We start from the raw sequence: 20094 nt of genomic DNA on the forward strand, positions 1-20094 counted from the left end.
ATGCTTAGACTGCTTTAGACTTTTATTTATGATTAATCCATAAATTTTTTAATAAAACGGAAAAGAATTAGATTTTTTAAAAGAGTCTCCCTTTGATAAAGCTCTCTCTCATATAAACAACGGTAGAATGTAAAAAGAAAATAGTGTGACCCATGGATCCCCTAAACATTGAAAAAAAAAAAAAACCAAAAAGAGAGGGAGAAAGTGAAAATAAATTTAGAGTCCATCATTTTAAAAATTAATTAAATGATTAGGGGTAATTTTCTTTCTTTATACTAAATGGGTGGTTTTAGAAAAATAAGGAGGAGATTTGATTAATATTAGTAAAAATCTGATTAATATGATTAATTTTTTACCACAAAGATAAAAAATTGATATATTTACGATAAATTTATCCAAATTAATTTTTTGACTATAAAAAATTTATACATTTGTGATTAATTTATTTTCATTTAATTTCAGTTAAATTAATTGATATATCTGTGATAAACGGATGGTAAAATCTGGTATAATTTGATGATAAAATTTAACGGAAACTTATGGATGGTAAATTTGTATGTATTAATCTAAGGTTTTTTGTGGTATTAATCTTTTATTATGATTTTATTCGTTCCGGTCCTTTTGTTTTTTTCTTTTACCTTTTTGACCCCACCTCCGCGCGCACGACACTAGGACTTGGGTTAGCTCGAGGTCAGTCGCCCGAAGAAAACAAAATCACCACCTACCTCCGCCGCTCCTCCGCCGCATTCCGCCTCGAGCTCCGCTCCCAAATGGCGAATCCCGACTCCGACTCACCGGACTCCGCCTCCCAAGCCCCTAACGATGCGTATCGTCCCGAACGTCCGGTCGAAGAAGAAGATGAAGAAGACGAGATGGACGAATCTGACGACGACGGCGGCGGCGACGAGGACGACGAGCTCGAGCGCCGCGCGCCGCCGCCGCCGCCCCGGTCGCAGGAGGACCGGTTGCGGGCGCACAGGGCGAGGCTCAACAACCTCTCGCAGAAGCTCTCGTCGGAGAGCGTCCCGATCCGGGTGCACGACGTCCTGATCAAGGGCAACGCGAAGACTAGGGATTGGGTTATCGAGGCCGAGCTGGAGGACCTGAAGAAGGCGGCGTCGCTGCAGGAGCTGCTGCAGGCCGCGAGCGTCGCGAATTTCAGGCTCCAGCAGCTGGGGATCTTCCAGTCCGTCAACATCGTGCTCGATTCGGGGCCCAAGGAGTTGCCCGGCACCGCGAACGTGGTCGTCAACGTCGTCGAGGCCGCGAACCCGCTGTCCGGCGAAATTGGTTACTATACTAAGCCGGAGGTGATCTTTACTTTTCGCTTTTGGTTTTGGTTTCGGTTTCGCATTTTGTCTGTAAATGTGTCGGAATGTCTGGCCGGAGCGGTCGGCTTTTGTGTTCTCTGCCGTAATCAATGGGATTGTGCTCACTGGTGCGAGCTCGGATTAACCTGATCGAAGCTTCAAAATGTGTTAGGATTTCTCGTCATCCCCGAGCGCTGTTGTTCTGTTTATTGGACTGGTGTTTATCGATTTCTCGTTGTGGGGAGAGTGAAGGTCATGGATTTCTGGACATAGCAGGTGAAGTCAGCCACCTACTCGTTAGCATTTTCGCACACTGCTGTGCTGTTGTATTGAAGTCGTGGGGAGATTGGGTTGGCTTGGATATCTTTTAGCTCTTTTTTTTTCCTTCTCTAGGAGGAGGTTGTTCAACAATTGACAGACAGGAACTTTATAAAATTTGTGACTATATTAGTGTCAATGCACATTGCAATGATGCAATTTCCGAATTTTTGCTGATGCCGAACTGGGTTTATCGGGTTACCTTCCAGTTCTGTGTGGTGTATTATGATGAAAATATCAATGCAGCTTTCTTACTTATGCCACGCTGCTGCATTCCTCTTAGTTGTGAGTTTGATATAGCTTGAACAAATTTGCTAGCTACTGTCTGAATATACTTTAGGATTGAGCTGACTTAGATGGCCTAATCAGATAATTTTCTTTTTCTGGACAGTTTTCATTGTAGAGATACGTACAGTAGTAATTCTTTGATCCTTTAGGTTTAGGTATGTTCCCCTAAAATTACTGGTTTTTCTGGGCCATCCTAAGGTCACTGGCCGAATTATAAAAGTTGAGCAAAATTGCCATTGATGGACTGTTCCCATCGTTAACTCAAGCTGTTCCAGTCTCTCTCTTTCTTTAACTCTAAGCAACAATAAAGCATTCTCCTTCTTTTGAGTAACTGCAAGAACCGACACCTCTCTCTTCATTAGCTTTACTCTACTCTGACTGCTAAATTGAACTTCTGATTTAGACAGTTCAAGTGTGTGCAGACTGGAATTTTTGTTGTGTCCAAACTTTTTCTCAAGGATAATTATCTCAACTGTGTAATTCTCTTGTATATTACGATTGCTTGTCATCATCCATGTGAAATTCATTTCCTGCAAGCATCTATTTGAATGGAAAGACCGATGCTTGTTGCTACTTGGATGCCTTTAATGCACTGTGCGACATGACACATGCTTTCAACTATGCTTTGGCGCTTACTGCTCACTCTTTTCTTTCCAGCTTATTAGTCCCGTGCTGGTTGAATGCTCAAATGAGGAAGAAATATATTGAGTGGATATTTAATAATATTTTCTCTTGCTTCTTTACCTTGATTCTCGAGATTCATCATCACAGTTGAATAATTGTGACCTGCTGAACTGTTGGCCTGTGGCTCATTCTTGTCTAATGATGCTTTTATAGGCTAGATCTTCAACGCTTGAAGGAGTTTTGAAACTCAAAAACTTGCTTGGATATGGTGACCTTTGGGATGGTTCTTTTGCATATGGATGGAATCAAACATCCGAGCTAAGTGCTGGTGTCTATATCCCTAGAATAAAAAGCTTGTTAGCTCCTTTGAGTGCACGAGTATTCTTGGTATCCCAGGACTGGTTGAAGTACTCTTCATACAATGAACAATCATTAGGGCTTTCCCTTGGCCTAGTTTCAACAAGGAATCATGACTTGGCTTACAACTTGACATGGCGTACATTGACAGATCCTTCCCAGATGTCGGCTGGATCAATAAGGAGGCAGCTGGGACATGGTTTAATCTCTTCCTTAAAATACTCTTTCAGGTTTGACAGGAGAAACTCACCCATCAGACCAACACGAGGATATGCTTTTCTTTCTACTAGTCAAATTGGTGGCCTTACACCTGATCCCCGAAGTGCACGTTTTATCCGCCAGGTCAGCATTCTCCCATATTTCTCATTTTTGATGTCTCTTGATTTGAGATGCATCAACTAAAGCATTTGATGGTCTATGATCTTTCTTGACAAGACTATACATGGAATGTGCCTAAAAGTACCTACTTTGTTGTACTGCCAAATATTTGAGTTGTGGTCCAGTTGCTGTGGTTGACTGCGAATTGTTGTCATTTGTCCGTTAAAGAGCCCAAATCATTTCTTAGTGGAAGTCTGGTTGGGGATTTGGGAATAATTATCTGAGCCATCTTATCTGAGTTTGTTGTGTGCTCAATACAATTGAACTGCAGCTTAATCCTGGACCTTTTTTGACCTCTTGAGAAATTGAAATGTTGCTTTCTGGAACATCTCCATTCTAGACAAGCTATAACAAGAGGAGAAATGAAATGCAGTATTATATGCTAAAACCTCCTGCATTTCAAAGTTATACATTATATAAAACTTAGGAAGTTTGGCCCTCAAGTTGATCAATCTCATTGTTAGTTAAGCTCAGTCTCCATGCTTGATAAGACTTCTTGGCTTCTAGTTGAGAATGATATTGTGGAGGTGACAAAATTCTGTGGATCTCTCGAGTCTCATATGCTTTTGCAAGATATACAATATTAGATGAAGACTCATGTCTATGGAGAGATTTGTCATGAATCTCTTGAACTATGTTTTGCTTTCCTGCAAAATATTGGAAAACAGAAAATATGCTAAAAATTATGGAAAGAGTCCTAAATGACTCCACATGTCAATCGCACATCACATAAAGTCAAATTTTCATTGGCACAAAGAAAAGGAAAAATTAAGAAGTAACTAATAAAAGTTATTCCGACCATACCAAGTTCTAACTGATCCTCATGGTTAACTCAATTTGTGCATAATTATAGGGTCCCTCATAGTTGTGCGACATCGGCAGATTCTTGGGAGTTGCTCTTAGGATTTCATTGTTCAGGTCCTTCGTTTGTCGTGTCAATTTTTGCATGAAAATCTTCATCTCTTGCTCTCTGATCTAACATATTGGAATCTGGTGATGGTGGTGCCCTTGCTATTCATCTTGGGTTTATCTAGTTTATGGGATTTTAGGTTTTCAGGTCTTGTGAGATCTCCTTAATGTCTCGCTCTGTGGTAGGGGATGCTTACTTAGCATTGTCTGATCCCAAAAGGATAAAATATATTTGTAAGAGGGTCAATTTGAGGAAGGGAGGGACGGAGGTGCAATGACTGTTTACTCTCTTTTGTGTCCATGCAATTATCGTCGACTAGTTTTCTTTCCTATGAATGGATTAAGGATTAATCCTTTTCTTATATGAGGCCTAAAACTGATGCAGGAAGTGAGAAATGCACCAAGTGATAATCTCTGTAAACCTAAAACAAGAGATACGTAATTTTTTTGTTTATGATGCCGTTGCTCTATTTGAGTTAGTGCTAATTGTTACTCATCCACTCCTCTGGATTTAACCTTGGTACTCAAATGATCAAGGTATTGTATAAAGAATGACTATGTCTTTATTCCCTTATGTTACTTAAAAAACCTCATTTCTTTTTTTTACAGGAGCTCGATCTTCGTTATGCTTTGCCTCTGGGATTTTATCATGCTGCTATCAACGTTGGAATCTCTAGTGGAGTTATCTTTCCCTGGGGATGTGGATTTCTGCAAAAGCCTTCACCGTTGCCAGAAAGATTCTTCATGGGTGGCAATACCTCTCCATTTTACTCTTTAGGAGGTCCTACTTCACTTTTAGGGTTTCGGACTAGGGGTATGGGCCCCACTGAACCAAGAAGGCAAACTGGCAATGATGATCTTGAAAGGGATTATGTTGGTGGTGACCTTGCTCTTACCACTTTTGCTGACCTTTCTTTTGATCTTCCATTCAGTTGGTGCCAAAAGAGTGGAATCTATGGACATGTGTTCGCATGTGCTGGAAACCTAGCCAAGTTGACACAGAATGAGTTTCGGAACTTTTCCTTTCAGAATTTCCTAAAATCCTGCAGAAGCTCTGTTGGAGCTGGAATTGTTGTGCCCACGAGTATCGTGCGAGTGGAGGTCAGTCTGTTCTTTTACTGGTACCTCAAGAATAATAAATTGAGAATTTCTAGACATTTTATCCATACATTTCTCTTCATGGGTGGTCTTGGGTTACACATGATTGTCCTTGGACAGTGCTTAATAGCAAATCTAGAAAAGAAAATGATAGACCATTTTTTTTAGCAATATGCTTCAGGATTTTGTTGGTTCTATGAAAATGAGGGTTCCATGCTCCCAGAGCATTATTCGTAATGAATCTCTGGGAGAAAGCATTCAATACATATTGATCTCATGCATTGGACAGCTGAGATGCTTTGCTGAAGCACCTGAAAAAAACCGAAAACCCAAAATGAGGGTGATTTAGCTAGACGGTGTTAGATCACGTCTCAAATTCTCAATTGCACATGCTAATCATTCTAGTTTAGAGTTTGCTCACTTTTTCTTTCCTTTTTTCTCTTTCTTGTTTTTGCAGGTTAACTACTGCTATGTGTTGAAGCAATATGAGTTTGATCGAGGGAAGACTGGGCTACGAGTTAGCTTTTCTTCTACATGATTAAATTTGCACTTCTTTCCTGATGTATGAGTGTCTACATAGCAGAAAAGAAGTAAAACCCATCATTCAGGTATTTGAACAATTTGTTCCTCTGAAAATGGTGCTGCTTTATATGCATTGCAGTTTTCGGCATTGTTCATCATTTTTGTAATTTCAAAACAAAAGTGAGAAATTGGACCAGCAGTATTCGTGACCTTTGAATGGAGGAAGAATAAGTCAGATGCTTCTTGTGCTTTACTAGATGTTGCTCATGTTGAGTGGAGGATCAATTTCAAGTGTTATCACATTTGACCATCATCTTTAAACGTCTTCCATTTACTGAACTTTCTTCTCAATGTTTCAGATAGCCATCAAGGATTGTCATTTGTTTTTTCTTCCTTCGCTTGGGTTTGGGAGGTAGTTCAACTTATTGGAAAATCATATGAATTTGTTGAGAACGTATATTAACTCCCTGTCTTCTCCGGATGGAAAGAAGATGATACGGCTATATTAGACTAGCGCTTGAAATGTTTTTCTTACTAATATTTTTAAAATTAAAAAAGAAATATCCATATTCCTAGCGGGTGATAAAGAGTGGCCATCTTACAGAGAAATCCTATATATGCATACTGACTGGTAACTGGTCAGTCTTGCGGGCCATAGAAACATGCTTTGGAGCGGAGGCAAAATATGCTTTTGGGTGATTAGTCATGGACTCTTCAAGTATCTTTGGAGCAAGACATACTTGCACATGTCTTGCCGTGAGTGATGTTCTTTAGATGGTGTCCCTTTAATTAAATACCTAATTTTCAAAGCCCTTTTGGTATGATTTGTATTCGATTTGGATTCGATCAAACTCGGGATGCTTTGTAGGGGAGGAGCTTGATCATATCCATAACTTGATGGCTCTTTTGGTTACCCGTGCTTCATTGATGCTTTTTCCCTGCAAATGCTTGTGGTTGCTTGGTGAAGTGGCGATAAGACTTCAAAGAACCATCGTCTTGGTGTTTTCTTCAGATTGGACGATTCTGAGGAACGCCAATAATTGATTGATGTAAAAATTGAAGTGTCTAAAGAAGGTACATCCGAGGGAACTGTTGTTTATTCTGTGATGTGAAGCTTTGTTTAAACGTTTGAAAGTGTCCAAGTGATGTAAGGAGAAAAAGGATCAAGAAACATGCATGATTGTGAATGTGATGATGATGATGATGATGATGTGGAGATTGATTGGATGCGTCATGTAACATGGGGGGCATGCCAGATGCATCATGCATGATAAGATAATGATGGTTAGGTGAATGGAGAAAGAGACAGACATCCTCATTCTCAAGGGGGATTCGGATCCGCATTAATAGGGTTCACGTAATTTCATGCAGCATTAACAATACTTTTCATGACACACTCGTAGATATTATAAAACCCCGAAAAATACACACACAGCAAGAGAAAACAACAAAGAGGCTCCGGTAGGAGTTGACTTTACAGACTGGTTCCTTGATGTGAATCTCTCTACCTCAGTCCACATCTCTTTTTTTAATTGGATTCACAGGCTAGATTGCCCAGAAGCCAGTCCATTTTACTCAGGAAAGGCTTCCACTGTCGATGTGCTGTGTGTGTGTGTGTGTGTCTCTCTCTTTTGCATCTAATTTTTTTTTTTTTTTCAGTTGAGTTTCTAACAGGGCTCGATCAATTTAGATCTGAAATTTATTAAGTCGAAAAATTGAGCCTGGGGCTGTTCTTGCAACGTAATTTAGCCGGTTCGATTGATAGCTTTTGAGTTTACATCCTGAAATGCAATTAAATAGGTGACGGAAAATAGCTTCGATATCCTTTTTAGGGCGAGAAGAAGAAATATTTCTTCGAAGGAGACGTTTACTTGAACGGCCTGGTCCATCTCTCGGGATGCCCGTGTGGGGAGGTTGCGCTCTCTTTTCATGTTTCACCTGTAAATAAACAGTCGGCACATGAATTCATGAACAGCAGCAGCGATGTCGACACACGTTCGAGGAATTTTCAATGCATGGCCACCATCAACTTCCTCTTTCTCGAGGTTTGGGGATGGGCAGTGCCAACTCGAAAGCTGTTCGCACGGGTCAATTCCGGTCATGTGCATGGAGTTTCAATCCGATTCGATTGGTCACGATCATCTCCGAGCCTCGTTTTCCTCCATTCCCTTTTCGAACCGCGAGTGGTGGTCGAGCCGGGACGAGGGTCGTACGTGATCGTGAGGGTGCTTTCACCGTGGCCTTTTGGCACGCACGGGATCGAGTGAACTATTCATGTGGCCATTCCTAACAGAGCGTCACGGCTCTTCTTTTAACTGGACTCTATGGTCCAAGAAATTCGTAGAAAAATGGTTTGTTCACGAACTTCCGAGGAGTTGTCGCGGAAGATATGAAAAATATTTGCTTTTACCTTGGATAGGACTACGAACAAAAAAAAAAAAAAAAAAACTCAGATAGGACCTATCTAGCTTCTAGTTCCTCCGGATGTGATTGACTATTGTGAAGTCACAAAATGTCTGTCCAAGAAAAAATTGTTCAATAAAACTATACGATTAGCTAAGTAGACCTTATAAAATCGTCAAGAGAGCATGAACTCGGAGATAATTTATCGTCCAAAGGTGGAGCTATTACCCACGACACCATTATAATCACTCTTTTCATAATGTGAATTTGATTGGGATTCCTATAAAAAAAATCCTAAACTTATTGTACATATGTTAATTCAATTCTAAACTTTTCAATTTGCTAATTTAGTCATCAACATTTTAATAATTGCCAATGTAGTCATTTCGATTAATTTCTGATCGAAAATCACCGATGTAGTTGTTTGATTACCACTAGCCGTCTTATGTGAAATGCCTGGCACTAATGTAAACAATTTTTGGAAATTATTTTATAATTTTATATTTTTTCCTTTTCTTTTCTTGTTTTTTCCTTTATCCTATTTTCCTCTTATGGTCGCCAACCACAAGTGAGGACTGGGACGCCCTTGCCGGCCTTTGACGAGGGTTGGCATTATCGAATTTGGTGAGGGTTGCCATCCTTGTTAGCCCCCGTGAGGCTTGGTAACCAACGAAGAAAAATAGGAAAAAGAAAAGGAAAATGCAAAAAGTTAAATAAATTGCAAAAATTGCTCACATCAATGCCGACTATGCTAAGTCGGACGGTTGGCGTCCATGTCGGAGATTGCTAAACAAAATTGGCCAAAATGATGACATTGACAAATTCTCAAAATATTTAGAGTTAAACTGGTCAAATTGAATAGTTTAGAACCAAATTGATATTCGTATAATAAATTTAGCAATTTTTTTTTTTGGTAATTTTTCTCTAGTTTGTTTAGATACACCTATGAAGCATCCTAAAATTCTCGCATTGTGACTCTTGTAATGGCTTCAATTAGGTTTCTTTTCAACATGGGTTTCGGTGCACTGACAAGCGTTTAAAATGTGGTTTCAATTTTCCTTTTTTTTTTTTTTTTTTTGCTTTTGCTTGTGTGGTCCAGTTATCAGTAAACCAGCTGTTATCTTGACCAATATGAATAGACCTGAGGGAGGGTCGTTTAGGTAGAGCCAAATTAGCTTTTTAAGACAAGGAAGTCAAACAATTAAATCAGTTGGATTTTGGCCATATATATACATACAAAGACTTCCAGTGCTGCATTTAATATGGCTAAGATACATCCTTTGTACTGACCCAATTGTCTGTTGACTCCAATTGTCTGTTGATCCCAATTGTCTGTTGTCCTAATGTGGGTTCCACTAGGTGAGAAGATTGTTATATATGTGTCAAATTTCGAGGCCAAATCGAAGACTAACGTCCAGGAAAAGCCATGTTTTTGTGCAATGGGACATGTATTGGAGAGAAAACTGCCAATTGAGTTTTGGTTTTACATGAGCTTGGCAACTATTTCCCCATTCGTCAACTGTATATCTCCCAAAGTGAGCAGGAAAGTCGTTGAATTCTGATAGCCCTATCAAAAATTTGACAAGTAAAGAAATTTCTAATGAAGATAATCCATTATGTCAATAACTCATTATTATTGGATATCGTGTGAATGCAATGCTTATTGTGTTTTGAGAATTCCCAAAATTAATGACCTCCGATGACTTGTTTGACACGTCAGAGTGAAAAGGGATGAAATTCTAACGTTGAAACTTTCCATTCTCATTTAAGTATTTGGTACACTCGTTGAAATGAAACAAGCATCCCAACAGAAATGTTGGTCTAATAGGTAGAAAAATAAACAAGCATTCCACGGGAAATGAAATGCATGTTCCTAGCTATATCGTTTTCTTTGACATAGTATTTTTATTTAAGTTTTTGGATTGGATTTCTTAACATGATATCAGAGTCAGATTTTATCTCGGTTTTATTCTAGAAGTGCGTCCGCTCAATTTTCAAATTTCAAATGTCATTCCTTATATGGCTTACATGTGAGAGAGGATATTGAAATATCCCACATTGTTTGATATGGGGTTTGTATATTCTTGCTATTCATATTTTCTTTCTCCACTTATCAAATTAAGATTTTGGATTGGATTTTCTAATAAAATAAGACTAGTGCAAAAGGGCAATTTCTATATATTTCTCCGCGCCTTTCAATGAAACTTACGTGATAGACTTTATTAGATAATTATCTAAAGTAAATATTAATTAAGGATATGCACCATTATAGGAAATACATGCACCATCAAGAGAGATATGATAACTAATGAAAACATCCTATTTATCTATGGCGATTTTCAAGAACACTCCTAACTATTCCTCCTCTCATGTTCTTTTTTTCTTTTCCTCTCTCGATACAACATTCATCGACATTAGACAAATTGCTATTCTCCCACGCCGAATCCGGGCAAGCAGGCCGGCACAACATTCGCGTATACGTAGGATCCGAAAACGACCCGTTTCATTCCGTCGTTCTTTCCATTTTATCCATTTCTCCATTTCATCTGCATACACTCTTTCGTTTCTATGGCAACAAGCATGGAGTTTTAAGCCATGGTCGGTCAAAGATGCCTCTCCTCTCTCTCAGTTCTGGCCCGATCAGAGAGGAGAGATCACCGCGATGCGCGGTTGCCGGGGCCCCGCCCGGGAGGCGCCCCATTTGACATCAATCCCATTGGCCGTGTCACTGATCTGACGCACTCGTTTTTTCAAGGTCAAAATAGATTCAAGCGACCGCCGAATAAAAAATAAGAAAAACAAAAGGGTTGTTTCCATGTTCCTTAGGTTCGATCTCTGACGATGATGCATTGACTGAAGTGGGGATGTCCGGTCTGTCGTGTCATTGAACAGTTGATTGCGGATCACAGGCTCCTCGGACTTTAACAGCGCCTTCCATGCGACGTGACTAGAGGCTACCGCGATCCAGCCAGGACGAAAGCTACCACTTGCAGACTTGCCCCCATACGGTGAAGAAAACCCTCGCATTTTCTATGGCGCATGTGCTCTTTTCTCCCTTTCTTCGGGCCAGTAACTGACTCCATAATATTCGAAACGTATTCACGGGTCGGGTTGTAATCGTTTAGACTCGGGCTTGCTAGCGATTGGTTTCGATGGGTCCTTCGTCCGATCGAAGTTGAGCTAATTACCGATAGCATAGTACTTGTGAGCGCCATCATCGAATAGCTTTGCATGTGAACGGGATTAAGGGAATTCACAAGGAATTACTTCTCCACATGTCCTAAGCTTCTCCGACCAAGAAAAATACCTGGCTTGGGATTTGCTCTCCCGACCCTTCTACCTCGAGTTCTTCTGTTCAAAATTCTCGGCAATCGTAATCACGTCAAAAAGTCACTGGGAGGGTTTGTTTGTGAATCATTAGAAAATAAGCTCGACAATGCAATTTATCTAGCTCGATCTCAAAAATTCAAAGTGAAATAGACATGAAAGTGACTATTCTAGGTTAGATAATCAACCCCTGTAAGCTCACCACCGAAGTATATTTGCTAGTTGCTACTACGTACGAAAATCAACTGCTTTTTATAATTATTTTTAAGTGTGGCTAGTTAACCCCCTTTGGACTCCATCGCCATCGATTCCAACTTTAATTTTTCTTTGGACATCAACATCAAGCGACTCTGCTAACAACTCCGTTTGAAGCACACCATGCTGGAACGCTCAATTCCCTTAATCCACATCATGATCATGCGTAGTTATATAATTATACATGTGGTGGAGATGATTTTGGACGAGAAGGTTGGAAGGAGAGATTCCAATTAACTACCACTGCCACCAAATTAAGGATATTCGTGACGTTGCTGGATGCCGCTTAGAGATGGAGAATGTAATTGGGCAATGATGATGAGGCTTGAACTTTAATATGGTCCCTCTAAAAAAGAAAGAATAAACGTAATCAATTGCGGATGCGAATTTGTCTACTGAGCAATCTGAAATGACTCATTGCTTAGCCTTTGGTTCTCTCTTGTCTGGTTACTCGATTTGATTTCGCCAAGTCCTACTTTTCATCAGTAAGTTTCGGTAAATTATATACCTCAAGGATTAAGGCTCCTCCATTCGTTTAGTGGAAAATGAATGATTTGAATAATATATTTTTTAAAATGATCACTTGTTTCACCTCAAAAAACGAATGAACGAAATATATTTTTATTGTTTACGAAAATCTTTAGATATAAATAGTTGTCAATGATGAAAGTATTTTTCATTAACTAATTAATTCATTTTTTTTTCTTTTAAGAAGTGTTTCAAAATCATTCATTTTTTGCAAAATAACAATTAGGACCCAAGTATCCCATCACTTTTCGACTAAGTTGTCTCTGCTGTGCGGCACTCCTGTTTGAAATTCGCGAAATATACAAATCTAGGAAATTTCGTCGCACTTTCCTTTTTAGCGAAACAAATGGGAATGGTTGCCTGATACTCTCAGAATGTCACGAGCCCGAGTATCGCGAACTTGTTAAGAGGTGTTAAACCAGACGAAAGAAGATGAGCGACGCCATAGTCAATCGATGAAAAAGGGGCCACTGCTGACTATCGTCGCCCCAGAAGTTTTTCTACACGTGAAACCTCCGAAAGGTCGTAGCCAAAAAGGGGATGGAGTAATGGACGGGTCGTCGTTTGTGCCAGAAAAAGAACGAAGATGATTGCCGAGATTACAAGTTATATGGCCGCAAGCGATGAAGAACGCTTCCTCGCGCATGCTGGCAAGGAGGAGTCTTTCAGATATGACAAATCCGTGATTCTCGACGAGAATGCGGGCAAAAGCTTAGTAGGACCGTGCCAAGATAACCCTCTTCGGCTTAGGCCTAATGATCACGGAATTCGGTCCTCTTGAACACTTGATTGGCAATTTCTTTCCTTTTTGAATGATTGTCGCCAATTTATCCCGATCTTCTCGAAAGGGATTGGCTAGCATAACGGCACTGTTGTGCTCAGATTCTTCTGAGCACAGCTCTTGGATAATGTAAACTGGGCAACCTGTAAACTAAAAGGGGAAGCAATGGGGTTATTGTTTAATGGACAACAGGCTTAGAAGAAGACTGGGATTATTTTGGCGAAACGATTCTGAGTGAATGAATTTCAAACGAAAAGTAATTTATGAAGGATTGAAATGCAACTATTAGAACAGTGGATGTTATTTTCCGGTCAAAAGAAAAATTGGTGGATATCCTCCAAAAGAAAAAAGAAAAAAAGAAAAATGGTTATCTAGTATGAACTTCCTATTGATTTACGATTTTGTGATTGATTAACACATACAGCCGTGGAGAAAGGTTAAGTCTCCGCTTCTTTTAATTGCAAACAACTAAGAAGTATATGTCGATGTTGATTTTTTGTGGGTCAAACTAAGAAGTATATGTTGATGTTGATTTTTTGTGGGTATCTGAATATATACGTGTATATATATATATATATATCTCGAATACTTTATTTATTTATTTATTTATTTTAATCTTATATTTCTAATCTCGTATAACTGGATGGAGTTTGTAGAATGCACTTAGTCTCGAAGCTAATATTTCAAGTATTTTTTCATCTTTGAAATTTAATAGATCTTTCTTTATGACATTACCAATTTTTGGCTAAGATATTGCTATGAAATATTTTGGAACTATGAAGTATTGAAATTAATGGAGCGTGAAGGATTCACCTCTATATTTTCTTTCAAATATACCTTTATTTGAGAGAAAAAGAGAGAGTTGATTAACGTGAGGGAACAAAAAGCGATATATGTGCAAAATTCAAAACTAAGTACAAAAATCTCAACATGTATGCACTGAAATTGTGTGAGATTCTCTTCCTTTGCCCTTGATACAGTTACAAAACTAATTAAAAGCTTTTTCTCATTACGAATGAAATTGGACTAATCAGAAATATTTAGCACAAAACATTTTTACAAGTATTTTTTATGAATAATCTAGAGAGATAAGAAAAGCAAGAGTTTATTACATGAATTCATTCCAAAAACATGAGCTGATTTTAATACGGTAAAAAAGGTTACACAAACCTATAGATGCATTGGCATGTACTTCCAAATATCACTTTATCATATGCCTTGCTGAATGTGTTGGGCTAGAAATGGCATGTGAAGTTCTTCCATTTTATGCGTTCATAAACAAAAAAAAGAAACAAAAAGTATTGTTGCATGGACTCTTTCATAGGAAAATAGAGAAACTAAGTTCTTTTCTCATGCATGTGTCTCCACCACTCATCATGCATGGACTCATTCATACATAAATGCATCCAAAACTTGCACCACTCAAGCCGATCGGACAAAAAAGAAAAGAAAAGCTATTTATTTAATCAAATCAGAAAGACCGAGAGAGAGAGAGAGAGAGAGAGAGAGAGAGAGAGGGAGAGTGGTATATTCTTCCACATGTCAAAGACTAGGGTTCATTTGTCATACATTTTCTCTCTACCCATTTCTGCAAATTCTCATCTCTCTCTCTCTCTCTCTCTCTCTCTCTCTCTCTCTCTCTCTGTGTGTTCTAAGAAAGGAATATATCTCCTTTTCGAGTTTCTTGCCTGAGGTAATAGAGAATGAATAAGACCCATCGAGTCATCTCCTGAACACAAACCCAAAAGGCCCCTCAAAAAGAGAAATGAAAAAGATGAGGAGCGGTGAGAGTACTCAGCTCACCATCTCAAGCCCATGTAACAAGAACAGGAAGGAACAAGATGAAGATTCTTATGAAGAAGAAGAAGAAGAAGAGGAAGAGGTGGAGATGTTCAAAGATGGCCGAAGAAGCTCGAGCAACAGCACGGTCGACGAGAGCGGGAAGAACGACGGCAGTAAGGTCAAAGCTGGTGGATCTGTGCGCAAATACGTACGTTCGAAGATGCCTCGGCTTCGATGGACACCTGATCTCCATCTTTGCTTTCTTCATGCTGTTGAAAGACTTGGAGGACATGAGAGTGAGCACTTTTGTAGTTTCATTTTTTTCGTTTGCGTCTATTTTTCTTGGTCATGGAAGAAGAATTGTAATTATTATTTGGTTGGCTCAGGAGCAACTCCTAAGTTGGTTCTTCAATTGATGAACGTCAAGGGCCTTAGCATCGCCCATGTGAAGAGCCATCTTCAGGTAATTAATTTCAGCTGGATCTTTTAATTTTTCTTCTTTTTCACGTTAAAGTACTGGATCAACTACCATCAATTTTCCTGTAATTAAGGTCGTGAGTTTTCATGTTTTCGTGTCTTCAGATGTATAGGAGCAAGAAGACAGACGACCCCAATCAAGGTGATTGTTCAATTTTCTTGATTGCTGTAACAAAACGTTAGGGTTTGCAATTGTTTATGGTCTGAAGAGATGAATCTAACAAAACCTCTTTTTGGTCCCTTTCTCTCCGACAGCTATAAAGGACCACGGTTTTTTTGGTGATGGCGGCGATCATCATGTTTACAATCTCAGCCAACTTCCCCTCCTACAAACATTCAACCACAGGCCTTCTTCTTTAAGGTACTAATTAATTTTGCAAGTAATAAGTACTCCCTTCAATAAGTATTTTCTTTTAGGAACAAGAATTTCTTGAGAAATTTTATGTTCCGATCAAAGCCTCCTTCTGTTAAACTGTGAAGGTTCATGGATGCTTCTTGGAGAGGCATGCACAACCCTAATCAGCTCCCAGGTTCACCAGTGTTTGAAAGATTCAAGATTAGACATATTGTAGCTTCTGCAGCGGGAGATATTAATTGTGGGATCAACAAAAGATTTGGACCGCCTAATCGTGATCCTATCCATGTGGGTCATCCATCTTTTGATGGAGAAGCTGCTACGACCACTACCGCAGCTACCTGCGACCATTATCGAGAAGATCACTCCAAATCATCAACACTTCATAAATCTTGGCAAAAAATAAGCCAAGCTCAAGTTGCAACACCCAGCTCAACGGCAAAGGAACCTGATCTCCTAAGGACGATCGAAGACATCAGAAGACGAGAACAAGCGACCAGAGCATGTTTGTTCGACGATGCGTGCGGGCTGTCATCAGTTCAAGAAGAGAGATCAAGAAGCGTCTTGAAAAGGAAGGGTTTGGACCAAAATGCCGTCGTGGACTTGGACTTGTCGCTGAGAGTGGCGAGACCCAAGAAGGAATATATGGAAAATGGCAACAATGCGGTCGACAGCGATTTGTCTCTTTCTCTGTCTCCTTCTTCACGTTCATTGTTCTCGAAGCTCAGCAGATTGAAGGAGGATAACGGTGATGGTGGCGGGGATTTGAAGAAGCAGGATGCGAGTACTCTAGATCTGACTTTGTGAATGAGACAATATCTGAGTGAGATCTTGAGCTACTCGTCTCTAGTATTCTTTATCAGTACTGGGACATCCATGAATAGGGCAGTATCTTCATGTAGGAACCCCACAGAAGGTAATTACCGTTTTCATGTCATCTTGTCTCGTCTGTTATTCTTGCTCGGCTGTGTTTTATCTTGATCTTAATGGTCCCCCGGAGATTAAACAATAAAGCCTTTCTGACATAAAATTATCACATATACCTTGGGCGTCGCGGGGTGTCTAAGAAAGGAGAACCGACCAAGAAAAAATGAATAAAAATTCATCACAATGAGCTGAACTGGAGTACGTTAAACTGAGATCTGATCTTGCCTGCAGTTGCTTCTTGAACTGCGTAGAGACACAAGGGTTTTCTATCGTGTTAGTTTCTGCAAATCTGTCAGTGTAAAAGACAGCATCTCACTTTTCCTGGAACCTAAATTTGTCTTTTTTTTTTTTTTTTTCCTTTTGTTTTTGCTCATTTTCTTTGCCATTTTTTGTCATCATTTCATGGTGTTTAACCAGCATACATGCCCTCATGTGAGCCACAGCTATGTGCTTTCTTTCTACCCAAAAGAGAAACTCTGCTTACTACTTAGGTAGATTAGATATATTTAATGACAGAAACAGGAAGTGAATTAGGAGAAATTTTTATCGAAATTAGTAGTCTTCTATGAACTTGAGATACTATTACTTAGCTTGAGAAGCATTTTAAAGAGTTAGCATTCTGTATATCTACATGCTACGTGAAAAATCGCCTAGACAAATATGCATGTGTGAGTTTTGATTAACTTTTTTATGCACACACGTCGAAATATCATCAGACTTGATACTTATTTATGACAGTGCGTGTATACTACAATAACTCTTTTCAAATCACTTTTTTAAGTTGTCGAACTTTAAGAAATAACTTAACATTACTAAAACAAACAAACTTTATTCGATCATCAATTGTTAGAGATTACCAGAAGCTTTCTTTTATCTGTTTAATCTACTGCTGCTAGTTTAAACAAAACAAACACTAGTAGAAACTACTTTTATAAGGATATGATAATCATGTAGATTTTTTTTTTTTTTTAGAACTATAGGCATAGGTATATTTAAATGAATCGACTAAGTGGGTACACAAAATAACATGACATGATGTGATAAGGCTTTTCAATAAGTGGATCATATTTAACATCTAATAAATGGCTATGAGGGAAAAACTATCACATTTTCATAGTGGTGACATTAACATAACGATGAAAATCAATTTATGGACTATACATATTGTAAGGATAATCGTTTCTGTCTTTTTTATGAGTGTGACTTCAACCTAGATAAATCAAAAAAGATAATTTGCAAATAATAGAGTACTTTGTTATTAATCTTTTTTTGTATAATGAGTCAGGTAGTGTCCAAATCGGTTTTCGCGCATGTTGAGTGATCCGCTTTTCCGGACAATCTTAATACTAGATAGTTGCCTTTCCCTGCACAATGCATGTTTGAGATGCATCAAATAGCACTTCTCCAATCGCATCTGTTGGTGATTGAATTGGTTTTTGAACTATGGTTTTCCTCAGTTTCTATTTTCTTCATTAGCTTCTCTTTTCCTATTGCCAGGCAAATCTCCAAATGGGAGAGAAAATGTTTGGCGGATTTCCGTCAAACCAAGCACTTCATTAAGTTTTGCCTTCTTTCTGTTGTCCCCTCGCGACTTTATCCGAACTGAAAACGTTCTCCCCAATCTGCGTGTAATTACATATGCAAATCTCCTTCGCGCAATCCCAATGTTGCCGCGGTCGATTTGGGAATCAGTGAATTTGTAGTTTAAGGACCGGATGTTGTCTAATCCAAATCCCATCAGTTCCATATAGTATATGTTTTGGATCAAGGCTATCCATATAAGGAAAAATGCATAAATTTAATTGATTTATGAGACTTGTAGGATGTTTCATAAGCTTCTCAGTTATTGGGCTGTCCATGCCCATGGTTCATGATTATCAAAAGAAAATGAATGAAATCCTCTTTGTGCACACACAAGGCCGAGTCATTAATCTTTCGTAGACGCTATGATATCACCTCATTTCACACAACACTAAAAGCAATACCTTGTAATGTTTATGTTGAAAATAAATTCACCAAAATACCGTTTACATAGTGCTTAAGCATACAAAAAATTCCTTGCCTATACATAATCACCATTGTTCTCACACGACATCGGTGAGAGAAGGATCTTATACCCCTTGCGCTAGCTCGAATCTTTCATTGGTGGTTTGACATCTAGGTTGTCGATGCATCAATGGTAAATCCAGCAATCACCCTTATTTGTATGGACCGGATTGGGCATCGATCAGAGGCACCGATAGGAGTGGACGATCTCATCCCTAACGGCGACGGTGAAAACGCCGGCAAAACCACTTCTCTCTCTCTCTCTCCTTCCCTCTTTCTTTCGGCCACAACAAGAGTTCTCTGAATGAAATCGATCGTAGTCCTCGAGTCGTCACGTTGGGCCTTTGAATCAGATCACGACATCGACCCAAACGACGGAATTGGGCCTGGCCCATGTACCTGCAAAGCAAGCTGAAAGCCTCTATTTTATGGGCCTGCTCCATTGCCTTCTACTGGACTTTGGGCTGCTATCGATCGTTATCGCCGCCCAAAAGAAGAGCCCGAACCCCGCATGATTCACGAACCTCACGTTCCAAGGAAAACGCCACCTCCCGTCGCTGACGCGGCACGAACTTGTGGGGCCCACCGAAGACGATGATGATGTCTCTTCGAGAATTATCGGGAGCCTGTCGGGCGAGTCCGACCGGGTTGGATTCCCGTGGCCAATTTTCGTAGTCGGAATGGAATCGATTTCGATCGTCAAATATAGGCCACGTTTAAAAGCAGGCGTTCAATGGTGGCATCATATATGTCACGGTTTTCTATTGGGCTGCGACTATGCTCGCGAGGTTCCATTTGGATGATATAAAGAAAGTAAAATTTGATCTAAATTTTGATAATGTGCTTAAGGTTGATATTGAACATTTCTTATAACTAATGGACTAGATTGAATATATATTAAAAGTTTACGAACCATATTGAGTAAATTAAAGTTAAGGATGACATTGCATAATGAGTTGAAATTTACGGATTATGATAAGTTAATTAAAAGTTCAATAAAGATAATGTACATTGAGTAAAAAATTATAAGTTATGTGTGCCATTTTCAACTTTAGTTTGAAACGTAGTGGGAAAGATCATTCTCGACTTTCCTGCATAAAACCTTCCATTCTAATTTCGAATTTTGTAACTTTATTATTTTCTTGTTCATCGCCTATTCCATTCATTGAGATTTTGATGTGTTCTCTCGTTAAGCTAAGGATCAACATTCGAAACTCACGATGGAAGAAAGCCGTGAGTGGGAAATTTAGCTCCCTCGCGGTCGCTTTTTGCGATGGAAATCGCCCATCCCGTGAAATCTATATTTTTGCACATTTCAAAGAGCGAAACGCACGCTCTTATGATTCTTGAAGTCGGGAGTCTTCCGACATATAATTCTCGACACGAACGGCCTGCTGTTGATCAGATCA

At 39.3% G+C, this 20094-nt stretch overlaps 2 protein-coding genes across 4 annotated transcripts; both read left to right on the top strand.

Annotated features, from left to right (window-relative positions):
- Positions 1–664: 664 nt before the first annotated feature.
- Positions 665–7022, top strand: LOC104421050. 2 transcript variants are annotated; one of them, XR_005547091.1, is made up of 5 exons: positions 665–1310; positions 2754–3239; positions 4794–5285; positions 5740–5890; positions 6673–7022. XR_005547091.1 is itself a non-coding variant. In XM_010032877.3 (4 exons), the coding sequence occupies exons 1-4, from the start codon at positions 771–773 to the stop codon at positions 5818–5820; spliced, it is 1599 nt and encodes a 532-aa protein (XP_010031179.2). In that variant the 5' UTR covers positions 665–770; the 3' UTR covers positions 5821–6143. The 2 variants fall into 2 exon arrangements, 1 of the variants encoding a protein (XP_010031179.2); XM_010032877.3 differs by lacking the exon at positions 6673–7022 and having other exon boundaries at positions 5740–6143.
- A 7603-nt stretch (positions 7023–14625) lies between these two features.
- Positions 14626–18318, top strand: LOC104421051 (myb family transcription factor EFM). 2 transcript variants are annotated; one of them, XR_001981646.2, is made up of 6 exons: positions 14626–15176; positions 15267–15343; positions 15463–15499; positions 15613–15718; positions 15838–16628; positions 18137–18318. XR_001981646.2 is itself a non-coding variant. In XM_010032878.3 (5 exons), the coding sequence occupies exons 1-5, from the start codon at positions 14864–14866 to the stop codon at positions 16517–16519; spliced, it is 1215 nt and encodes a 404-aa protein (XP_010031180.2). In that variant the 5' UTR covers positions 14626–14863; the 3' UTR covers positions 16520–16647. The 2 variants fall into 2 exon arrangements, 1 of the variants encoding a protein (XP_010031180.2); XM_010032878.3 differs by lacking the exon at positions 18137–18318 and having other exon boundaries at positions 15838–16647.
- Positions 18319–20094: the final 1776 nt, after the last annotated feature.

Source organism: Eucalyptus grandis, chromosome 10 (genome assembly GCF_016545825.1).
Source record: "Eucalyptus grandis isolate ANBG69807.140 chromosome 10, ASM1654582v1, whole genome shotgun sequence".
In the NCBI taxonomy this organism is placed as follows: domain Eukaryota; kingdom Viridiplantae; phylum Streptophyta; class Magnoliopsida; order Myrtales; family Myrtaceae; genus Eucalyptus; species Eucalyptus grandis.

Coding starts and splice junctions, on each gene's coding strand:
- LOC104421051 (XM_010032878.3), top strand. CDS start 14,864: ATGAAAAAGATGAGGAGCGGTGAGAGTACTCAGCTCACCATCTCAAGC. Junction 15,500..15,612: donor GACAGACGACCCCAATCAAG/GTGATTGTTCAA, acceptor TCTCTCCGACAG/CTATAAAGGACCACGGTTTT. Junction 15,719..15,837: donor CACAGGCCTTCTTCTTTAAG/GTACTAATTAAT, acceptor TAAACTGTGAAG/GTTCATGGATGCTTCTTGGA.
- LOC104421050 (XM_010032877.3), top strand. CDS start 771: ATGGCGAATCCCGACTCCGACTCACCGGACTCCGCCTCCCAAGCCCCT. Junction 1,311..2,753: donor GTTACTATACTAAGCCGGAG/GTGATCTTTACT, acceptor ATGCTTTTATAG/GCTAGATCTTCAACGCTTGA. Junction 3,240..4,793: donor GTGCACGTTTTATCCGCCAG/GTCAGCATTCTC, acceptor TTTTTTTTACAG/GAGCTCGATCTTCGTTATGC.